This window comes from Corvus kubaryi, unplaced genomic scaffold (genome assembly GCF_017639235.1).
Source record: "Corvus kubaryi isolate FWS band 111438036 unplaced genomic scaffold, C.kubaryi_AGA036_p1.0 split1-65, whole genome shotgun sequence".
Taxonomy (NCBI): Eukaryota; Metazoa; Chordata; class Aves; order Passeriformes; family Corvidae; genus Corvus; species Corvus kubaryi.
This window is the reverse complement of record NW_024582080.1, coordinates 165,744-186,044: the sequence shown is the minus strand read 5'-3', so window position 1 is coordinate 186,044 and position 20,301 is coordinate 165,744. Positions and strand designations below refer to the sequence as shown.

Below are 20,301 nucleotides of genomic sequence, written 5' to 3'. Positions count from 1 at the left end.
GCAGCACAAACAAACCAGTCTGTATGTGTGACATCCTGCCCAGTACAACCTGCACTTAGAACAGGTGGAACCAACTGCACATCTACTGCTGTAGTTAGGAGAACTCTCAGAAGTGAAGGACGAATTACATTAATAAAGCAGGTGGAGAAAATAAGTGAGAATAGATTATAGCAATCTAACGTACATAGAATCATGGAATGGTCTAGGTTGGATGGAACCTTTAAATGCCATCTGGTTCAACTCCTCTGCAAGGAGCACCAACATCTTTGGCTAGATAAGGTTGGTCTGAGCCCCATCCACATCATAACTAATTTAAAAAAAAAAGGGGGGGAAACAAGAAATATTACTGTTGCTGTTCTTATTAGCAAAGAGGAATGAAAGGAACACATTTCACCTGAACCAGAATCAACACTCACAGTGATACTGTGATTTTTCAACCATCTTGAAAACAAATCCCCAGTTATACAGCTGAAACAACTATTTCAAAGACGCTGCCAGGCAAAGGTGTCTTCAACACAGCATTGTCCGGCAAGCACAGTCCACTTCAAAGAATTTGTAAAAACAGCAGGTAGGAGCTCTTTTGTAAAGAGAGAATTCTGTTGCACAAAAAATAAAATCATATTCCTTCCAAAATTTCATACTGTCCAAACTGGCAATCAAATACTTCAATTTGTAATTATTTTCTAATAATCTAGTACGTAATTTAAAGAAATTATTTTCTTCTCTGCCAGGTCACTACCAGGAGCAGCAAGTAATCCCTCCTCATGTGCCTAAGTCACCTAATAGAAATGGATGAAGCAGGTATTCACCAGAAAAGGTGCTGAGGATCTGCCTTCAGAAACGCAATCAAAGCCTACACAAAGAGGTTGAAGTCATACAGTAGGCAGCCATGGTTACATCTTCGGGGCCTTTTCTTTCTCTTTCATAAAGTAACATGCTTCCAGCATTCCCAGTGGTTTGGAGGAATATAATTGCATGCTATTACTTAAGAACTATGTGATTACCGTGCCACTGCCTTCTGCATAACCCAGCCTGTAATAAAAGTGATAAGAATAGCATTTATTATTTTTGAAATGGTTTTTGCATTGCATCCACACTGATGTGGTTTAAAATGTCTGACTAAACTCATGACACTTTACAAGGAGGTTTTACTTTCTTCTAACAGTACTGAACGCCATGAAAACTCCATTCTGTGTGCAGAGATACTGCCTGAAAGTTCCATCTGACCAGGTCACTCAGCACTTGAGCAGAACTCTCAAAGACTGAGGAAGAAATGTTCTATCACCTTTCTATAAGCAAGATGTATTTAATGGAAAGAAAAGTCACAGAAGAAAAAGCATAAGAAGCCCCAGCAACAGAAAGTAACAAGTACACTTCAGCCTCTGTAGTTCTTACAGAATGTAACTGCAGTAAGAATTAGAAAAATCCAACTATCCCATCCAAGCTGTTAAAGGCAAACAAGTCACGTCCCTTTCGTAAGTGCATCAATTGCTATATAAAATCTGACTTCTAACTTCAGGAAAAAAACAAATGCATGAACAGAGAACTTACAGTTGAACACTTTTTTTCTTCCTCAGACCTACAAAAAGCACTCAGAACCTATCTAGAAAACAAGCTTGATAATGTTTTATTTGAGAGTAGCTGTAGACCATCACTTTCTGAATCAAAAAAATATTTTCAGTCTCTAGTACTAAAACACTGTCAAGATGCAGACATGGTTTCAGTTTTTTGGAAATTCCCTGCTCCTCAGACTTCTAAACTCCACCCCCCTCACCAGTCTTCTCTACATCAAAGAGTATCTTCATTTTCAGTGAAACTGGCAATCCCCTCCCCCCTTCCACCACCCAAAAAAACAGTGAAAGGCTACCCCTACCCCAAAATCCAAAGTTTCAGGGCTTCAGAGACATGTCAGCACATCAGATCCAAAACTATAAGTCACTCATTTCAAGGATATATTCCAAGTAGTACAAGAAAGTTCTGTACTATGTGCATTTATGGAGAGGAAGGAGGAGAGAAAATTCCTATCAAGAGTTTGCCCCAAGAGCTTCAGAAATCTGGCCTTAAGCCAAGCATCTCTTCTGTTTATGCATTTTAGTTATGTAATGTAACAAGTGAAAAGAAACATGGATTTTTTTGGAAATACATCAACACAACGACTTAACTCCCAAGGCAGTTCCCATTAAACAGTTACAACAAGCTGTTACAAACAAAACCATAAAGCAACCATAGATTAACACAGTGTTTTTCTAAAAAGGGGCAATGATAAAAGGGCTGCTGTTGTCACAAGATCAAGACATGCGTTGATCTACACTGCTGTTTATATCAAACAAAAAGAGAATGAAAACACAATTCTACGTTCAATTTCATATTGAATGTTTTCCATGTAAACTCTGAGAAAAGCACCATAATGCTTGAAGATAAAGACTACTTTTTTCCTAGAAAAATCAGTAGAACAAGCAAGCATGTAACAAGCAGGTGCTACCTATACATACTACACACAGCTCATGCCTGTACAGCACATACTTACACAATACACAAATACTAACATGCAATCTCTGCCAATCGAACCATTTTCTCCCCAGTGTATAATCTCCTCAGTATATAATTTGGTTTTCCAACAGTTTGGTTCGATATTAGGTCAAACTAAACAAGCTAAATTTCTGGATTTCCATACTATTTATCTGGTATTGCAGCATGTCTGCTAGACTTCAACTTTAAAAAAGAAATGAGATAAAAAATGCTTTGCTTGGGATGACAAGCTGAAAGTCAATCTTCTAACCACATACAGTTCCCCTACCATGCCTATCCCTTTCACATCTGCTACTGAGTCAGCTAATGGTTAGTATGGTAATTCATGCTATCCATTCATGGTAGTTTCATTCATCAAGCTTCCTTCATAATTTTTTTTATTGATATGATGATATAGGTGCTCACACAGACCAATGTGAAATCCACTCAGCAACACCATCAAGTAACAAGGCTAAACAACAATAACACATGACACCTACCACACATCTGAGGCATTAACTCAGATAGAGTTATTTGTCTCTATCCCTCAGATAGGGGATAGAGACAATAAGCAGCCAGCATGTGTCTCCACATACAGGAAGGCATAAATGCCCTCATGTGCAGCAGAAGCTGAGGATTTAAATTCATGTTATCACATGTCTGCATGCAGGTATAGCACCTGCTGTTTTGTGGGACAAGAACAAGTGACTACATGTCTCCTGCTCTGCTGCTACAACACAACTATGTCCAGCAGGCAAATGGGGACACAAGGGCATGTGGAGGACGTACACTGAAGACCTTGACAATACACTAATACACTCTTTTAAGGCGGGTTTACACTGTCCTACCTAGTGACAGCATGTAAAGAAGGGATTAGGTTCCATCACCTGGGATAATAGGACCAGGAAAACTGGTATGACCCTTTGAGGTGGGTCTGCCTCCCTAGGTGAGAAATAAGTGTGCCTTTTTCATGTTGGAAGAAAGGTGTGAGGGCAAGTTAACACATACTGAATACATCTCCCCTCACCACTCCTGCCTGCAGGGTTGTCAGGCCTGTCACCTCTGCAGATTTATGTAATGATGGTGTCCCCCAGTGTAAAGTACATACAGCGCCTGTGAAGACAGGGATTTCTCTCCACATTTGCCCTGGAAGATACCATTGCACAGAGCTGGCACTTGTGGCTACATGACTGTAAGGACACTAGGGGGAATGTCAAGCCCAGCGCTGAACAAGTGGCATTTGTGAAAGGTAGCATGCTCCCTGGGGCAGCTGCACAGCAAAGGTCTTCCTATGGACATGCCTCCACTTATGGCGTGCAGATAGATAACATGTTCAGAGGCACATGAGTGTCTCAATGTGGTTAAATACGGACTTGCATCCTCTCCGTGCCAGATGGGTTCACCCACGAGCAGCAGGACAGAAGCAGCAGGTATCCACCCTGGCACTGTGTGCGCAAGCCTCCCGCGGCTGAATCAAAGGTAGGCTGACTGCCACCGCAAACCTCAGCAGTCAGGGAAGGGTGGCACAGAGACGCACATTCCCCAGAGGGAGAAGAGGACAGGTGCGAGCAAGAACTCCCCACACATTCCCCCAGTGTGCCACGGGAGAGGCAGCTCTGCCTCACCAAACGCCGAGCGGGGGGGATGGAGGGGAGCGTGCACAGATCCAGCCATATGGAAGCAAACACCTACCTCATGCACCAAGGCGGGGGGAATAAAGAAAGCACAGGGTCCACGGAGAGATGGGGGTGGGCTCGGCTTCCATGTGAGGACGGGCCCGAGGGAAGGCGAACGAAAGGGTGGGGAGTGGGTGTTCGCCTCACAGGGAGGCTGGGGGGCACAAATGTGCCTGAGGGAGCGGGGAGGGGGTCCCGGGCGGTTTAACAAACCCACGTTCCCCGCTCCCCGGCCGCTCGCCCGGGCTCACCTGCCCGCACCGTGTCCGAGAGGTCGTGGCTGAGGGCGGCGGCGCTGCGCGGGAACTCCTTCAGCTTCCTGCCGCTCAGGTTGAGCCCCCCGGAGTGCGCCGCCTCCTCCAGCGCCCGCTCCAGACCGCGGTTCAGCGGCGCCTGCAGACCCAGCGCCCCGCTGCCGCCGCCGCCGCCCACCCCGGCCGCCGCCGCCAGAGCAGCGGAGGGGAAGGGCTGCGACTCGCCTCCCAGCGTCGCCATCTTTCCGTCGCCGCTGGGGGTACCCGAGAGGGCCGCCGGACCTGCCTCCCTCCCGTCTTCTCTCCCTCCTTCCTCCTCCTCCTCCCGCTCGCGGCGGCGGCGGCGCGGGCAGGGGGCGGAGGCGCGTGGCCCGGGCGAGGCGTGCCCACTGCGCATGCTCCGCCCCTCCCGGCACCCCTCCCCGCCGCGGCACCACCTAGCGGCGGCGCGCTGCTCCCGGCGCTGGAAGCGCCAGTGGGAAGGCGGGGAGGGGGCGGCTCTCCATTGTTTCCTTGCCACAGCATTCCCTTGTAAAGCCAGCTCGGGTGGCCTGCCCGCCGCCTGCTTGGGCCCCTTCTGCCGGCGCCCGGCCAAGCTGTGCCCCAGCAGGGCTCAGGGGCTGGTTGGGTGGCGGCGGGGCGGTGTGGGCCTGCAGGTGTGCCGGCAGCGGCGAATGCGGGCTCGGCTTTCTTCACTGGGACGTCAGAAGCTGCAGCGGCTGTTGCCACCGAGCGAGGCCCTGGGGAGCATCTGCCCTGCAGAAGGGCTTTCTGTGCCGTGCTTCTCCCGCAGGGACTGGCTCACACCTGTCTGTGGCTCCTGGGCACAGCCTGCCCAAGAGACACCCTCGAAGGTGTGATTTGTAGTGACAAACCAAGCACAGGGGCCACCATCCGTTCAGTTTCCGGTGGGATAACCTTTACGAGTGGTAGGCAGTGCTGGGTTTGGTTTATTTTCCCCTTCCTCTCTGCAGCTTGGCAAGGTTGAGCCCAGGAGATGGAGAGGAGCGAGGCCGAGCGTTCCCACAGGGTTTACAGAGTTCAAAGCTAAAACAGGACTTTTACGTCATCACCCCTGACCTGTGCTTTACAGGCCATTACATTTCACTCAGTTACCCTGAGTTGTGATCAATGGTTGACACTACACCAAAGCCTTCCCAGCTCCAGGAAGTTCAAGCGCTGAGTGCTACAGGGACAAGGAAGACCTAACTGCCACAAGGAAATAACTCCAATTTTCTGAAGAACAGGAGAGATCACAGCGAGTTTAGCAGTCACAACCAGAAAGAGCACTGGGGGAAAAGGTGCTAAAAAAACGGCAGGAAGGGTTTTAGAGGTGGATCTTTTCATATAAAAATATCATAGCGTCCATTAAAAACTAGTTCTTTAAAATCAAGATGCAATCTCAGTATCAGCATGTTTCATTTAAGTTTTATATGCATTGTATCACTGCAAAAGTGTCAGCAAGCAGCATAGCAGTGTTTTTAAAGAGATGCCTTACTTTAAGGAAAGAGCTGTAAGGTAGATGGGTAGGTCTTACTGTAAGTACATTTATACTACACCTAAAATACAAGCCCTGAGTTTAATCTCCAGTGCAAATTCCCCTCATACCTACTACTGCCAGTTCATGTTTGATGCAGAGATATTAGTTTTTGGCATGGCTAATTCAGTGTACTACCAGTTCAAGAAAATTTTGGATCTACCAGAGAGTAATTCTTGACAGCATTCCTTGGAACAGCCCCTAGCCAAAGTTAACCAACAGTTACCACAACACTTGTGCCCAGATATCACATTACTTTCGACAAAGCTTGTTGGTGGGTTATTAAGATTCTATTCCCCACAAATTTCCACTAGTCACAGTATGTTTTGGTTTTGTTAAAATGCTTAATTCCAGCTTGCATGCGATCTTTGCATTGCTGCTGAAAAGCATAAAGAAACAGATAAATAGCTACATCTTCTCAGCAATTTAAAGAAAAGTGTTGATAAACAGTAAGTAATAAAAACGTTATTCAATTCAAGTTGAATAAACTGCGACTAATAAGAACTAACTGCTAGGCTCCCCCTATATTTTTAAATGCAATTTCTTAAATGCAAGTTTAATGAACTAAGTACTGTATTCTTATACACTTAGAGAAAACTGAAATACTCTAGGTTTTATAACTCAGTAAATGACTTTGCATGGAAGATTTCCTGTGTATTAAATTACCCAACATTGTGGAATTTTATTTGAAAATTTTAAATCTAGAACTAAACATTCAAGCAGCATAGATTAAACATTTCTCTTCCAGCATCAGGTCCTTACAGGCAGGAAGGAGGCCTGTCTTCTGGTGAGGATTGGGAAGTTTTCTCACCAGTGAAACACCATATCCCTTCCTCTCGCATTTCTGGTAAGACAAAATTATTTCTAATGCTGATTTTGATTATAAAAAAAAAAAAGATGGTTTTATTTTTCTCTTTATTGACCTCACACCATATCACTAATCCTGGGAATTGATTCACAGCATCTTGCTGGAGGGAGATTAGCAGCAATACCTTTCTCAGCCTTATTTGAAGGACAACTTGTCCTCCTTTGCAGGAGGTATCCAAAGCCCAGAGGAGCCACCAGGTTACCCTGCTTGCAGGCAGTCACCGTGTGCCCACCTTGGCTGCCCTGTTGGGCTCACATGAAGGGCTTGTGGCTGGCAAAGGCAGACAAGTAAGCACTGTCTTCCCTCTTAGGACATCTAGGATTACAGAAAGGGTGAGGCTATGCAGGCACTGGGTCTAGCAGGGGTTAAAGATGTAGGTTTTACTTTACAGCAGTGCAAGGGCACACACCAATAATCAGGGATCAAGTCTGATTTAAACTGCTTTTTGATCTGAGCAGCTGAGGTGCAATGCAGGCATGACCTGTGCTTATCAGATACTGAGCTGAAACTTCTGGAACAATGAAAACTGCCCATGTTACCAAGGTTGTGGAAAGAAACAAAAACCTGCATAACACTGAGGCTGTACATTGCCTTCACTTTCTCTCCTCTGCCTGAGCACTGTGCCAGATCTAACTCCATTCCTATAGATACAAAGGATTAGAAACTGGAAGCACTACAGAAAACAAGAAGTTCAGTCACACCAGCACCAGTTTCCTATCTATGCAGATGCATATAGAAGGTCATGCTCCATATATTGACTTTGGTCTGATCACTAAGTGGGCACATCCTGGCACAGCAGCTAAACTAAGCTAGTGGCAAGCTGTCACTGCAAGCAGCTCTTCCATTCCAGCCCCCATCACTTCCTATGTGACAGTATTTGCACTTGTTTGAATCTTCAATAAGATTAACTCTCAGAGGGAGATAGTGGATACTCTTCAGCAAGCAGATACAAGTGTAGCAGAGGAGAGAAAAATGCAGAAGTAAGTCTTATGAATGGTATCAGAAGAGAGGTGACTGTTCTGCCGATTGGGTCACATGTAATGGTTGGGACAAGAAAACTCATATCAGAGATACACAGAAAGTACCACAGATAAGGGAGACATGAGCCTTAGAGTTTCAGAGGGAATTTCTGTTACTCTAAATTGGCAGAAAAAAGGCAAACAGAAAGGCCCACGTGACTTGCGAAGATCAGAGTTGGGTGAGGACTTATGTGCAGGGAGTTGGTCCCTCACAAGGTAGCACGAGACCTCAGTATGGGTACCTGTCCTTTGCTAGACACGTGACTTTCACCACACGGAGCATGAGAGCCTCACTTTACTTCAGCATAAAGACATTCACCTCAGGTTCCATGTGCTCTAAGATAGTGCTGAAGAAGGAATTGCATGAAGTAGCTCAGACCCAGTCAGGGTACACCAAGGCTTTCTTCACATGAATATCGCAGTGGACAAGCTGTCTGGTCTGGAGACAGAAACAACACACGCATTAAGTAAAACATCAAACAAAAAGTGGTGTCACTCAACCTGCGAGACTACCTCTGTCTGGTGCCACACAAAACAGCAGCTACAACTCAGGTCACATTATACATCCTTGGTAGCATCATAGCCTGTTTCATCATAACTCACTAACACATCTAAAATAACTACAATAACTCTATACCAGTAAGTTTATAAGCAGTATTTTAGAGGCATTCTACTCACAGTGAGTTACAGAATGTACCACTTAGTTTAGAGCAGTCTTATCTTCTTCCAGCACATAACAAAGCCTCCATCCTGTTGTCACTTGACATTAGCTCCCAGCTTGTGAGCTGGATCCCTGGAGCACAGCATAGGTTGAGCTGGGGTGCAGTGGAAATGCAGAGGGGGGAACCTGAGGAGGTGAGATGCCTCTTCTAGGTGTGACTTTGCTGCTACATCTGCAGCTGGGAGCACTTTCCAGCCCTACATCACAAGCTTGCAGCATCTTTGAGCAGAATCCTCACACAGCAGACCCTTGGTGCCTTTCAGTGAAGTCTGGGTCTTGCAATCACAGTACAGGGATGTGAACTTTCCAACACTCCAAAATCTCATGTGCTAGGTTCAAGTGAGTGACCAGACACAGCAGGAGTTCGGTGGGAGCCTCAGGCAGGACAAATGCTGAGACAGACCCTGCTAGAGAGGTAGCACTCTTCACTGCAGCCTTCCTCCAAATTCCATCATGTAACTTGTCCCTTGTCCCTGTCACGTTTCAAATCACATCATTGTATGAGAGCATCTCGCTCTTTGCCAAAGACGACACTAAGTGACAGATTGTTGTTTAGGGCAAGTTCCTCTTATTTTTATTAAAAAGTGTGCAAGAAGACAATTGCTTGCCAGAATCTCTTGCATTGAAAGTATCAAATCGTATTTCATACATACAGGCCTGCATGTTTTGTGACTGAGTGCATACCGTGAAGTGAGAGGCATAATACCAAGGATCGCGATGGAAATAATAGATTTCTCTTGGGAAGAAATAGTGTGCAGTGTTCCTAGTAAGACCGACAGCAAAAGACCTCAAAAATGGTTCACATGGGGTAAGTTCTGGTTCTTGCAGTGCTGGGCAGAAAACACCCCTCACTTTCCCTCCTCTTGTTTTTCCAGATACACACTGTCAGACTGGGCAATGCACAGCCAGCAGAATACCTTTCCTTCTCACTGGCAGGTGGAGTTACAGCTTGCTCTAAGACATGGGAAAAATAAAGGCAATCCTTTAGCTGCAGACTTTCATATCCTGTATGTAGTGAAGGCCAGGAAAGTGCCCAGGTATGGGTAGTGCTCTGGCTGATTTCCCCCAGTGGTTTGGCTCCTGGGAGATGCAAGAAGATCCTTCTGTGCTGCAGGAGCTGATGCTTTTCACTGCAGCCAATGAAGGGTGCTCACCTTCATGCAGAATCTGTCTGTAAGGGACATCCTTACATTCTCAATGTGCACCCATTTAGGGACAATTACATGAATGTCCTTTTCTGTTCGCTTCCAGTTTTGTTTGAGCCATCTCCCTTACCTTCAAGTGCCTTCAAGTGCTTTCTTAGGCTTAATGTCTCACGCTCTATTTTTATCAATAGGAGCTGAACATTTAAACAGCAGAGCTCAGGGAAGTGTATGCAGAGAGAAGGGGAAGGAAAAGCAATTCTTCACCCATCCCCCCTTCTGTAATCTGTACATCTCTGTTAATATGTAAAACACAGAGCAGCCTGTACAGCCTACATTACATGTAGCAGTTAGAGTAGGGATGTTTTTTCCATGTGTTGCCTATGGCACTGGAAACACTGCTATTACTACAACACCCAAGCAGTAATGCAGATGACTTGTCCTCAGTGATTCTAGTAAATGAAAAAGAAATAGCAGAATTCCCTGAAAAAAACCTTTCAGGGATCTTGCTGCCTTTCTCTGAACTCATTTGGGCATATATTTGGACAAGGGTATATCCTTTTATCTGATTCATGGGAGCCTAGAGAGCAGTTTAGAAAGAATGAAAATAGCTAAGAAATTGAAACAAATGTTCTTAGTAGTCTAAAGAAAAATAAAAGTAAGAAGGAAAGTGCTAGTCAGGGAAGGCTTTCCATGACAGGAAGGAGTATATTTTTACAGAAAAAAATGGAACTAGGAAATAGATGTTGAGACCAGTGCTTTACTGTTTGGTTGGTTTCTTGGTTGTTTGTTGGGGGTTTTTTTCACAAAAAACATTCTGAATCCTCCATCCTTGCAAAGAATCAATTGATTTTTCCAAGATGTTAAGATGGCAAATTTTTAGCATGATTGCTACTATAATGCTTCTATATTGCAGAAGCTTCTACAATGCTTACTATAGTGTCTTGTGCTCTGATGAAATACCATGCTGTAATTACAGTCCACAAAAATGAGGCATGTTTCATAAACCATTTCAGAAGTTTAATTCTGAACTTACAAACCGTCTTTCTTTTTGTACACACAACACAGCTCAAGTTCACACAAACCAGCAGCAAGCTCCTCACACCATCTGTGGGCGAGAATGTAGTAGAAGCACCTCACACCTTTCATCTATGGCCACTTCCTTGTCCTGCAAGCCAGGGAGTCCTTCTGCAGCGGCATCTCTTACAGGACAAGTCACAGGGCTCCACATCTCTCTCAGCAAGCACTGCCCACCAGCACTGGAGCATGGGGAGCTTTTGATCCAGTCCTTGAGTGAGTTTGGCTTGTTCAGAGCAAACTTCTAAATGCCTGTAGGACCTCCTCAAACTGCCTTCGTGTGGATGATTATGCCAATTGTGCCTAATTTTGGACACTGCAGTTTGTTAAAACTAGGATTCAGGATACTCACATTCACACAAAACTTCTAAAATGTCTTTCCTGAGCTCTGTGGGAGGTACATATCCTAGGCACTTATTCATAGCAACACTGCATCTTTCATTCACAGACAGCATCTCCAGATTACCTGACTTTTGTCAGGTCATGGATATTTAACCAGAGAAGTGAAGAAGACTGATTTCAAGACAAGCATATATTTAAAGCCTAATTACCAGGTGCGCCTCATATTTGCAACATATCTGCAATAACATCTCCGAAAATTGGCCTGCACTGTGTTTTTAACAGGACACCACCCAGTACTAAGTCAAAAGCCTTAATAAATCTAAATATATTACAGTACTTTTATCAGCTAACTATATAAATTCCTCAAGCGTGAAATCAGGCTTGCTTTACAATAACTCAGTTTCACTAAACTATGTTGATGGCAATAATTATATTTGTATATGTCAGTTCCTTGAAGGCCCATGTCATTTTTCTGTCATTTTGCCTACAACTGGTGTAAGCTAACAAGCCTATAATTAGCGGCTCGTCACACCCTCTGAATTCTGGCACAGACTCAGTATTTTCCCAGTCTTCTGAAATTTTCTGATTCCAAGGTGTTCTCTGAACATCTTTAACTGCTGATGCGTTGAAAGTTGTGTATGATTCTGCCAGAGCAGAATACACACCCTGCTCTATTCTGAAGAAAAGAATGTTTCTCTGAAAAGATTTCTGCCTGTTCTGCATCACTGATATTGGTTTTGTCTGCTTTTTCTAGTGATGGGCCTAAGCCATCATCATTGTTGCTAGTAATTGAATGATTTCTTATTATCCTTGGCTGTCATTTGCAGATTTTTACTTACTTATTTTCAGCACATGATGACTTCTTACTTTTATGGTTTGTTCTTTTTTTCCCCCCTTTAGAAGTTATGTCTTTTCAACAACTGATTTCCTTCTGCCACTGAATCATGACTGATGTTTAGTCCCTCATCAACAAAGGGGAAAATGTGACACTTTTCCATCTGAATAAACATCTCTGAAATAAATTTCCATGTTTATTTTCATTTTTCTACTTCTATTTCATTTCCCATACACTGTTTTCTTAATTTACCCTGCTTCAGGAATTTAATTTTCAGGATAACCAGTACACACACACTACTGGTGGCCTGTGTGCAGCACTTGCCCATATTGAGCATAGTCAGATCATGGTCAGAGACCCTGAGGCATCCAAATTTCCATTCTAGCCATTAATTCTTTTTTATGAACAGAGACTGTAATGTAAATCCTGAGGAAACAGCTACATTAAAGTCATAGAGATTCTATGAATTCCAGGAGTTCCTACCTTTTGAATATCTGTTTTCTACAACAAACCTGCATGTTCTTTAAAAATGCTATGGGGGGGAGCTAGGAATGCAGAGAAATTTTTTGCCTATTCTTCCTTTTTTTAAAACACCTGAAAATACTGATTCCCTGCCCTCTGATTTTGAGAATGGTTACCACCAAGGCTGGAGCTGACTGGGTCAGCAAGTGCCAGAGGACTGTAGGACATTGCAGAGTGTTTTGCAGGCAATTGTGTTTTTAGTGGCCCTGTCCCTGATAGGACAGGCAAGAGTCAAATCTATCTGTGGATTAATCAAATTCTATGGCCCCCCATGGATTTCCCCTCAGCTTTGCAGGGATTGTGTATAAGCAGCCACATATTTTCCTCCCAGCCCTTCTCAAATTTGACCTCTTTTGCTCCTAGCCCTTCCAGACTGATCTTTTCCCATTTCTGGCTTCTCATTCCCAGTCCCAGCCTCCTACATTTTCTCACCCAGCCCAAATCTCTGCTCATTATCCCATTCTGCTCTTGCTCTATGCTTGTCCAAAATTGCTCACATGTGTCCAAGCTCTAGTTCTGATTTTTAAACCAAAATTATCTCTCTTCACTACCACCTGCCAGAAAAAGAGGGACATTAAGAGGCCAGGAAAAACAGAACCCAAGGCCATGACAGCCCAGAGCTGCAATTACACAGTCCAGAAGGAATGGTGTCCAGCTCAGACAGACTTTTCAAGGTATTTAGCACACAGCTGCAGCAGAGATTTACAAAACATGCTAGCTGCATTTTTTTCCCCTAAAAGGTCTACAACTTGGCCCTAATTGGGTTCATTTTTCTGGAGATACAAAGTATACAAAATTCATCTACAGTTGGTTTCATGCCCCTCCTATAAACATAGGGACCAACTGGAGTTTCCAAATGAAAGACAGAAATTAGCATCATAAAATAATACGTATTTTCTAGCCACATTCTTGGAAGGAACTGAACTGTTTTATTTATGCACTTAAATTTCAGCTAAATGAGCAGATTCCCAGCAGGGAAACTTTTATGCCCTATTGTTACCATTTGGAAAAGTTATAAGCATAGAGAACAGGAGCTCATCATGGAAAGAATTGGACAAACAATAGATGGTGCCACTATTAATACAAATATTTTTATTTTTAGCTTTCCTATAAAATCTTCATTAAGTATGCAAAGAATTTGGTATACTATTCTCCACTGCAATTACATGAACATTTAAGTGAAACCTCTGGGGAATCAATGAGAGCTAATAGCACCAGTAAAATGCAAACCAACTGCTGAGATGGATACAAGTTGAGGAGATTTTGGAGGCAGCATTATAAAAACAAATAGGATGTTATGAAATGGGACCTACTGGTTAAAAAAATATTGGGGGAGGGGGTGAAAGTGGGAGGGGGAAGAGAAGAAATGTACCAGAAAGTTAAGGGAAGTAAAGCCTCAGTATCTATCCAGTTGAGTTTATGTGTCCCTCCCCAATATGGTAATCAATAATCTATTTTGAATGCATATAAGAAAACAAATAACAATGAGAATGCTGTAGAGGTATGAACAAAAAGATAAACAGGGAAAAAGAGATAAGAGAAACTTGTAGAAATTATCAACTTGGGACAGTGCATTGTACCCTGAGATTTATATTAATTACATAGGTGGACAGACAGCAGTGAGAAGAGAAGGAATGGAAAGCCCCCTTTCTGGGTCCAGTAATAACTAAATAATAAGAGCATTAAGACAGCAGATGTGCACTGATACAGTTCTCTTAAGTGCTCAAGTGCATCAGAGCTGAGATCTTTCAGCCAACTGAGAATTGCACCATGGTCAAGTGCAGCCTTCACCTCATGTTGTGCAGATTTAACAGGTTACTCTTGTCCTGGTTTTGGTTACTATATTTATCTGTCTTAGAAATTCAGCTACCTTTTGCCATTTGCCTCACACCATAATACATGAGTTCTTGATAGCAACACAGTGAGGTTGGAAAGTCTCATTTAATACACAGGAATGTGGAAGAGCAAGACCAAGATATTGCAGTAGGAGGCCTTAAGCAGGAATTAGGCAATCATTTCTGTATTTTGTTCCCTCTGACCTGAAATTACTTGCCCAAAGACACAGAATAAGTGGCAGAATCCAAGTCTAGAATGTCCTACCCTAAGGTTGTAGTGACCATCTTCTCTTAAAGCATAGGCACTTAGTGGCATTTCCACATTGACAGTGTTTGAGAGTGTTCAGCTTCAGGAATATTTGGGGAGAAACCTCTCATGAGAGTGTTGATTTGTCAAAACCAAACTCTTTTCCTTGGAAAAGGAAAAAAAAAGAAAAGGAGTATGACAAGAAAATTTGCAGTTCAGAACCACCCAAGGATCAAAGTCATTTGGTCTGGGATGGCTGCTGCTGTAGCCGGGTGATTGCAGGCACCTCAGCTGTTCTTGGCACTTCAGCACTTCTATTCAAGGTCATTTCAGTGCATCTGCATTGCACTTATGGCTCTGAATGCAGCATAGGCATATGTTCCAAAAGTGGGTCATAGCTTTCAAGATGATGAAAGCTAAATCATACAGCAATTATGCTCAGGATCTAATCTGTTGCACTAAGACTCTCAGTGCACTTTGACTCCTAAAATAAGAACCTTTAAGTAGACTGTGTAATACTAGTTCAAAGAGATTTGTGCTTTACCTATTCCCAGTGCAATTATTTTTAGCGAAACTTTAAAAAAACATTCAATCTGCAGCTATTAGCAAAGGTCAAGTGTCTAGTTTGGAAAAAAATAATACTAACTGGGGACAAGCCTGTGGTGATACTTGGTTTTGCTGAACATGTCTCTACAGATCAGACCCCTGCAGAGCTGCTGCTTACCTGGGTTGCAAGACAAGCCCTAGTGTCAGGTGCTGCTCATCCACTACCTGGCTACCCCAGTGACACAAAGATGTGAGAGTCCACAACATCCCTCCCTGCAATGACAGACTCTTTTGCACTAGATTTCCACCTTCAGAAATCCCAAGGCAGGTGACATCCCACTTGTGCCAACAGCATGGACATCTGTGAGCTGAACACCTTCTGCAGAAAAGAGAGGCCAGAGAAGTGGGCTTTTAACACAACAGAACTGCAGGGCACAGTTTATAACATACAAGCAGGGAGACATTTAGGGACACCAGTTTAGCTCTGAGTCATTACTGCTAAAACACATGGAAACAATGTTTAACACTTCTATTTCCATAATATATAATTCCACTGTCTGGGCCTTTTATCAGTAATGTAGGTTATGAATAAGATAGATTCAGAACAATAGAAATGTGAGCCTGGGTACTGATAATCTCTTGTTACTTTTTAGCTGAGATGGGAACACAGCATTTAATTCCTCAATGAAAATGACTCAGAGCCCATTTGTTTCCAACCAGGCACTTTAAAAGATGTAATAAAAATAGGTGTTCCAACATTCAGTACCTTGCAAAAGCTGGGTTATGTTCATGCTTCGATATAGCTGAATGCATTAGAATTTGAAAATTATGGCACAAATTTGTCAATTTAAAAGCAGTTATCTTCTATCATCCTTTGAATGCTTGAATTTTTTTTTTTTTTAATTAGTGCTGTTATTGCAAAATCATGAGATGTGACTGATTGGGCTCTTCTTTACACATTGCTACTGATAAAAATTTCCTTAAAATAATAGGTGTCAGATGCTTTGAGAAAAATACCCAATTTTTGTTTGCCTCCAGTGGAACTGTGGTTAGCACAAGCAATAAAAAGACAGAAGAAATAATGTTTGGGCTGCTATTGGCCAGAATCAACAATATTGCTTCCAGTTCTGAGACCTAGAACATAATTTCCATATTCCTCTCTATACAAAAGGCAACTGTGGTTCAATAACCCTCACTAATAGAAAACGTAATTCCTTTATTTTTTTTGCACAGCAGCCAGTATTATGGGGAAAGGCCATTAAAGGGTTATTTTCATTATAGCAAATTTTTCAAGGTCCAAGACAGCCATAAACTTGCTTTTTGTGATGATCTTCATATTGCGTAAGAATATTAGCTTAAAATATAAGCTAAAGGCATTCCAGAAGAAATGGTCTCTCTAGTTCATGGATCATTGAAATCTTAAGTGTAGCAAACATTCATGGTACATAAAATACCTCTGCGCCAGGATCAGATGCAAGCTTTAAGGAAGGAAGCTATAAATTTAAAAAGAACTAAAGGGCTTAGGTAAGAAGTAGAAATTTTGGTGAGATTCTACTACAATACAATGCATCTATGGAGAATTTGCCACACACCACATGAATCACGTATTGCCAGAAAGGAGCAGAGCAGCTTCAAGTCCTTCTGCCTTCCTACACCTTGGAGTTGCATACAACTCTCTAAATCCTTATCTTTCTTACACCAATACCTGTGCCAACTTTGCACATCTCCAACTTGTGGCAACAGATTGGTGTTCTATTACCTTCGGAGTGCTGAAATGCAGGTCAGCTGTAAGGAAAGCAGGACACTCCGCCCTTTGCAGATCCGAGAGTGATCCATGGCGCACATCTTATCCCCTGGGGATTAGGGTGCTCAGGACAGCTCTCAAGGCAAGAGCTACAAGACTGAGAAGCAAATAAAGTGTTCTTGGGAGGAAGGGGCCTGTCCACCTTCAGCTTTACAGTGACTGTTGTAGGGCTCTATCAATACTGGGGGTGACTGGAGCTTAATGATGTTTTCCAAAATTATTCCCCCAGGTATTCCTCATCTACAGCTTCTCCAGGCTCATTTGATAGCTCATGAGGAGGAAGAGAATCAAACCAACCCTTAGGTAGACGTAGCACAATATGATCTGCCTCTATATTTAATACAAGTCACCGCAAACATCACCAAGGGACAGGGGAATTCTGGTAACTTTCCAGCCTTAAAAGCCTGTAATGTTTGCTTTTAGCTGCAGTGCTGAAAAGAACCATTACAATGACAGAGTGACTTGAAGAGCAGCTCCTTACAGTGTCAGTGACAGCTTACTCAGTCCTATTTATTCTGCCTTTCCCCCAAAGTTATCTATGCAGGCATGCAGTGAGCAACTCAGAGAAATGGATTGGAGTTTATAGTTTGGGGGTTTTTTACCTTTTGTTTTTGAGGGGAGGAAGTCAGACTGGTTGTTTGGACTGGAAGACAAGATAGGAAAAATTGTTTTAGGAAGGAACAAAGAGCTAGCAGGCTGGGTGAGAGGGCAGCTGCTGGCTTAACACTTCCACACGTGTCAGTGCCACATGAGAGATCTGAATTGCTGGCTGGAATACCTAGTAGCTCCTCTAACAGATTCATTTTATCTGCAGAGTTTGGAATTTATTTTAATCTGGATTTTTATAGCACATTAAAATCTCCAAAGGAGTGGTTAAACTGTCTTAGCATTATATATACAGGACACAAAGAAGGAGAGGAACAGTCTGTTTTGATTAACAACTAATTTGATATTTCTTGGACCAAAGGCATTGATCTGTAGCAAACATTTCTGCATTTATAATTCATAAGCATAGGGAATGCCAAGTCCCACTACAAGGACAGAGGTAAGATTAATTAGGTGCCTTTGCTGTAAATTTCCATATGGTACCATGTTTTGTTTAGGTTGTTTTCTGGTAAGTTTATTCTTTACTCTGAATTTTCTTGGTTTGCTGTGTACACTTGTGCCATAAGGAAATTACTTATGTATTTCATCTTAACCCTTTGTAACCTATTTGTATTCCTAACCATCACCTCAAATATATCTAATCCTTAGTTTTCTCTTTGGCATCAATTTCCCAAGCAATTTCCAGTTTTTATTTCCAAACAGAAATGACCCTGCTTAGAATAGCTTCAGCTGGCTGAATTTTGGCTAAAGACTGCCTCTGCCTGAACACTGCCCTGCAAACATTTGCTAGCACACAGGAGGAAGATCACCTCCCTTGCAGCAAGGATGCCTAAGACAGACCATGAATGGCTTTTTGAAATTTGTTCACCCTTCATTGTTTGTTCTTTTAAAAATGCAGTATGTGACAAAAGAGCACCAGTTGCTTTGTTTTATTGAAACATTTCTGAACTCGAGTAGGTTTACAAGTACACATGAGAGCTACTGCCAGCCAGCAGCTCTAGCTTTCCTCCAGGGCCTTGTGCCTGTGGCAGGAGCAGCCTTGCAAGAGGTCCCGCAGCACACAGTGGGGCTGGAGGGGGTGGGTGGTGATGCCTGGTGTCATGGCTACACTTCAGCCTCAGGGGTCTCCCTCCAGAAGATCTGTTGCCAGGCTCCAGCATGTTCCCAGCTCCAAGCACCAAGATCAATTCCAGCAGCAAATTGTCCCTTGTAGGCAATGATTAGCTGGAAAATCAAAGGTGGTTCCTTTGGCAGTTCCTTGGCACTGCCAAAGGGAGGATACTTCTTGCACTGTATGTTTTGCATACATATATATATATATATATATATATATGTTATATTATGTTTATTATAATTTATATATTCCATAGCAATAAAGACTCAGAATTGAGAAACTTGAGCTGTAACTTGATCAAAATAGTTGGGCTCAATGGTCTTAGAGGTCTTTTTCAATCTAAGCAATTCTATGATGAAAAAAACCCCTCAATTTTTCTCAAGCTGCATTTTGAACTTGATTTATTATCTTTTTTTAATTGTCTTTTTTGAACAAGAAATGGGAACAGGACTGAAAACCAATATCCATGTATTGGTTCAAAGTCATGGTTCAGTGAAGAATGATGTGGTATGACAGACAATTTTGCCTTTTCCTTGCCCTTTGCCCTGCCTCTTTAAGCCAACCACAAGTAAATTCAACAAGTTGAGATGTACTGATCTGCTTATTAAATCATTATAAGCCCATGTTGAAGCAATTTCAGCCACAGCTAAAGCTGAATCAAGGGTTCACACCTAAATTTTGCAGGCTGCTATGGGAACATATCTTTGTCTGCTCAACAAACACATACTAAGTGAGAATGTGCCATGATATTATTATGCCTCTATGAAATGGACTACCCAGATGTAGGATACGTAAAGGGGTCCCTTTGCTTCCACTAAGTGAACTCCACTGATCCTATGAATTTGCATTACCATAGATATAAACGAAACTGGATCTATAATCATGGCAGGCAGAAGGAGTCCGTTGGCTACAACAGATCATGTCCCAGCTCAACCACTGAAAGCTGCCTTTCTGACAGCCTGCATTGCTCATCATTATTTCTTCACTCTCTAAAACTCCACCATTGAAATGGGCAAGTTGAGAGGCCACTGAGAACATACTCCAGTCTATGAGATACAGTGAAAAATGATATAAAGAAATGCCAGATCAAAAAATATAAAGTCCAACTCCTTCTTTTAAATCATGGTGCTTTACTTAGAGACTGGCTTCTTTTGTAATAAAATATTCCTGAACTTCACTCCTCAAGAGCTCTTTTTTCCCCTACTGTTAGCTGCATATGGGCTATAGCTCAAAGATTTGACATTTACATTCATTAGTGGCAAAACAACACAGAACTAATATCTAATCTTAGCAAATTAAGGTCTGCTTGTTGAAACCCCCTAAATTTTGCAAGCCACTGCCGAAACGTATTCTTGTCTTCATAGCAAGCCCACAGAAAGTGGAAATTGGGCCACTGGTAGAGACTGGATACAGAATAAAAAGGTTGGGCCATCTCATATTGCATCGTTATGTATCCAAGCGACAAATCCAGAGCAATCGCAGGTGTCTAAAACTGGCCTTTGTTACCCAAACCCAGAGCAGCAATGCTGGACACAACTGGTCAATTCCAATTCATCCTGGGAGGATCCCAGCCTATAAAGAGGCTGTCTGAAATGTCAGAATTTCCTTGGCTGACTGAAGTGCTGCATCTCTACATGAGCAGCTGCAA

General features: G+C 42.8%; 1 protein-coding gene across 6 annotated transcripts in view; it reads right to left on the bottom strand.

Moving 5' to 3' along the window:
* Positions 1-4,782, bottom strand: part of LRCH1 (leucine rich repeats and calponin homology domain containing 1) — a 118,855-nt gene extending 114,073 nt beyond the window's left edge. For 3 of the 6 annotated variants that reach the window (XR_006013800.1, XR_006013801.1, XR_006013802.1), the window contains exon 1: positions 4,436-4,782. Coding sequence is in view for 2 of the 6 variants with exons in the window: in XM_042014251.1 (XP_041870185.1) it covers positions 4,436-4,679 (244 nt within the window). In the remaining 4 variants the exon portion in view is untranslated. The remainder of the gene's footprint in view (positions 1-4,435) is intronic. The other 3 variants (XR_006013803.1, XM_042014251.1, XM_042014253.1) reach the window with 2 other exon arrangements.
* Positions 4,783-20,301: the final 15,519 nt, after the last annotated feature.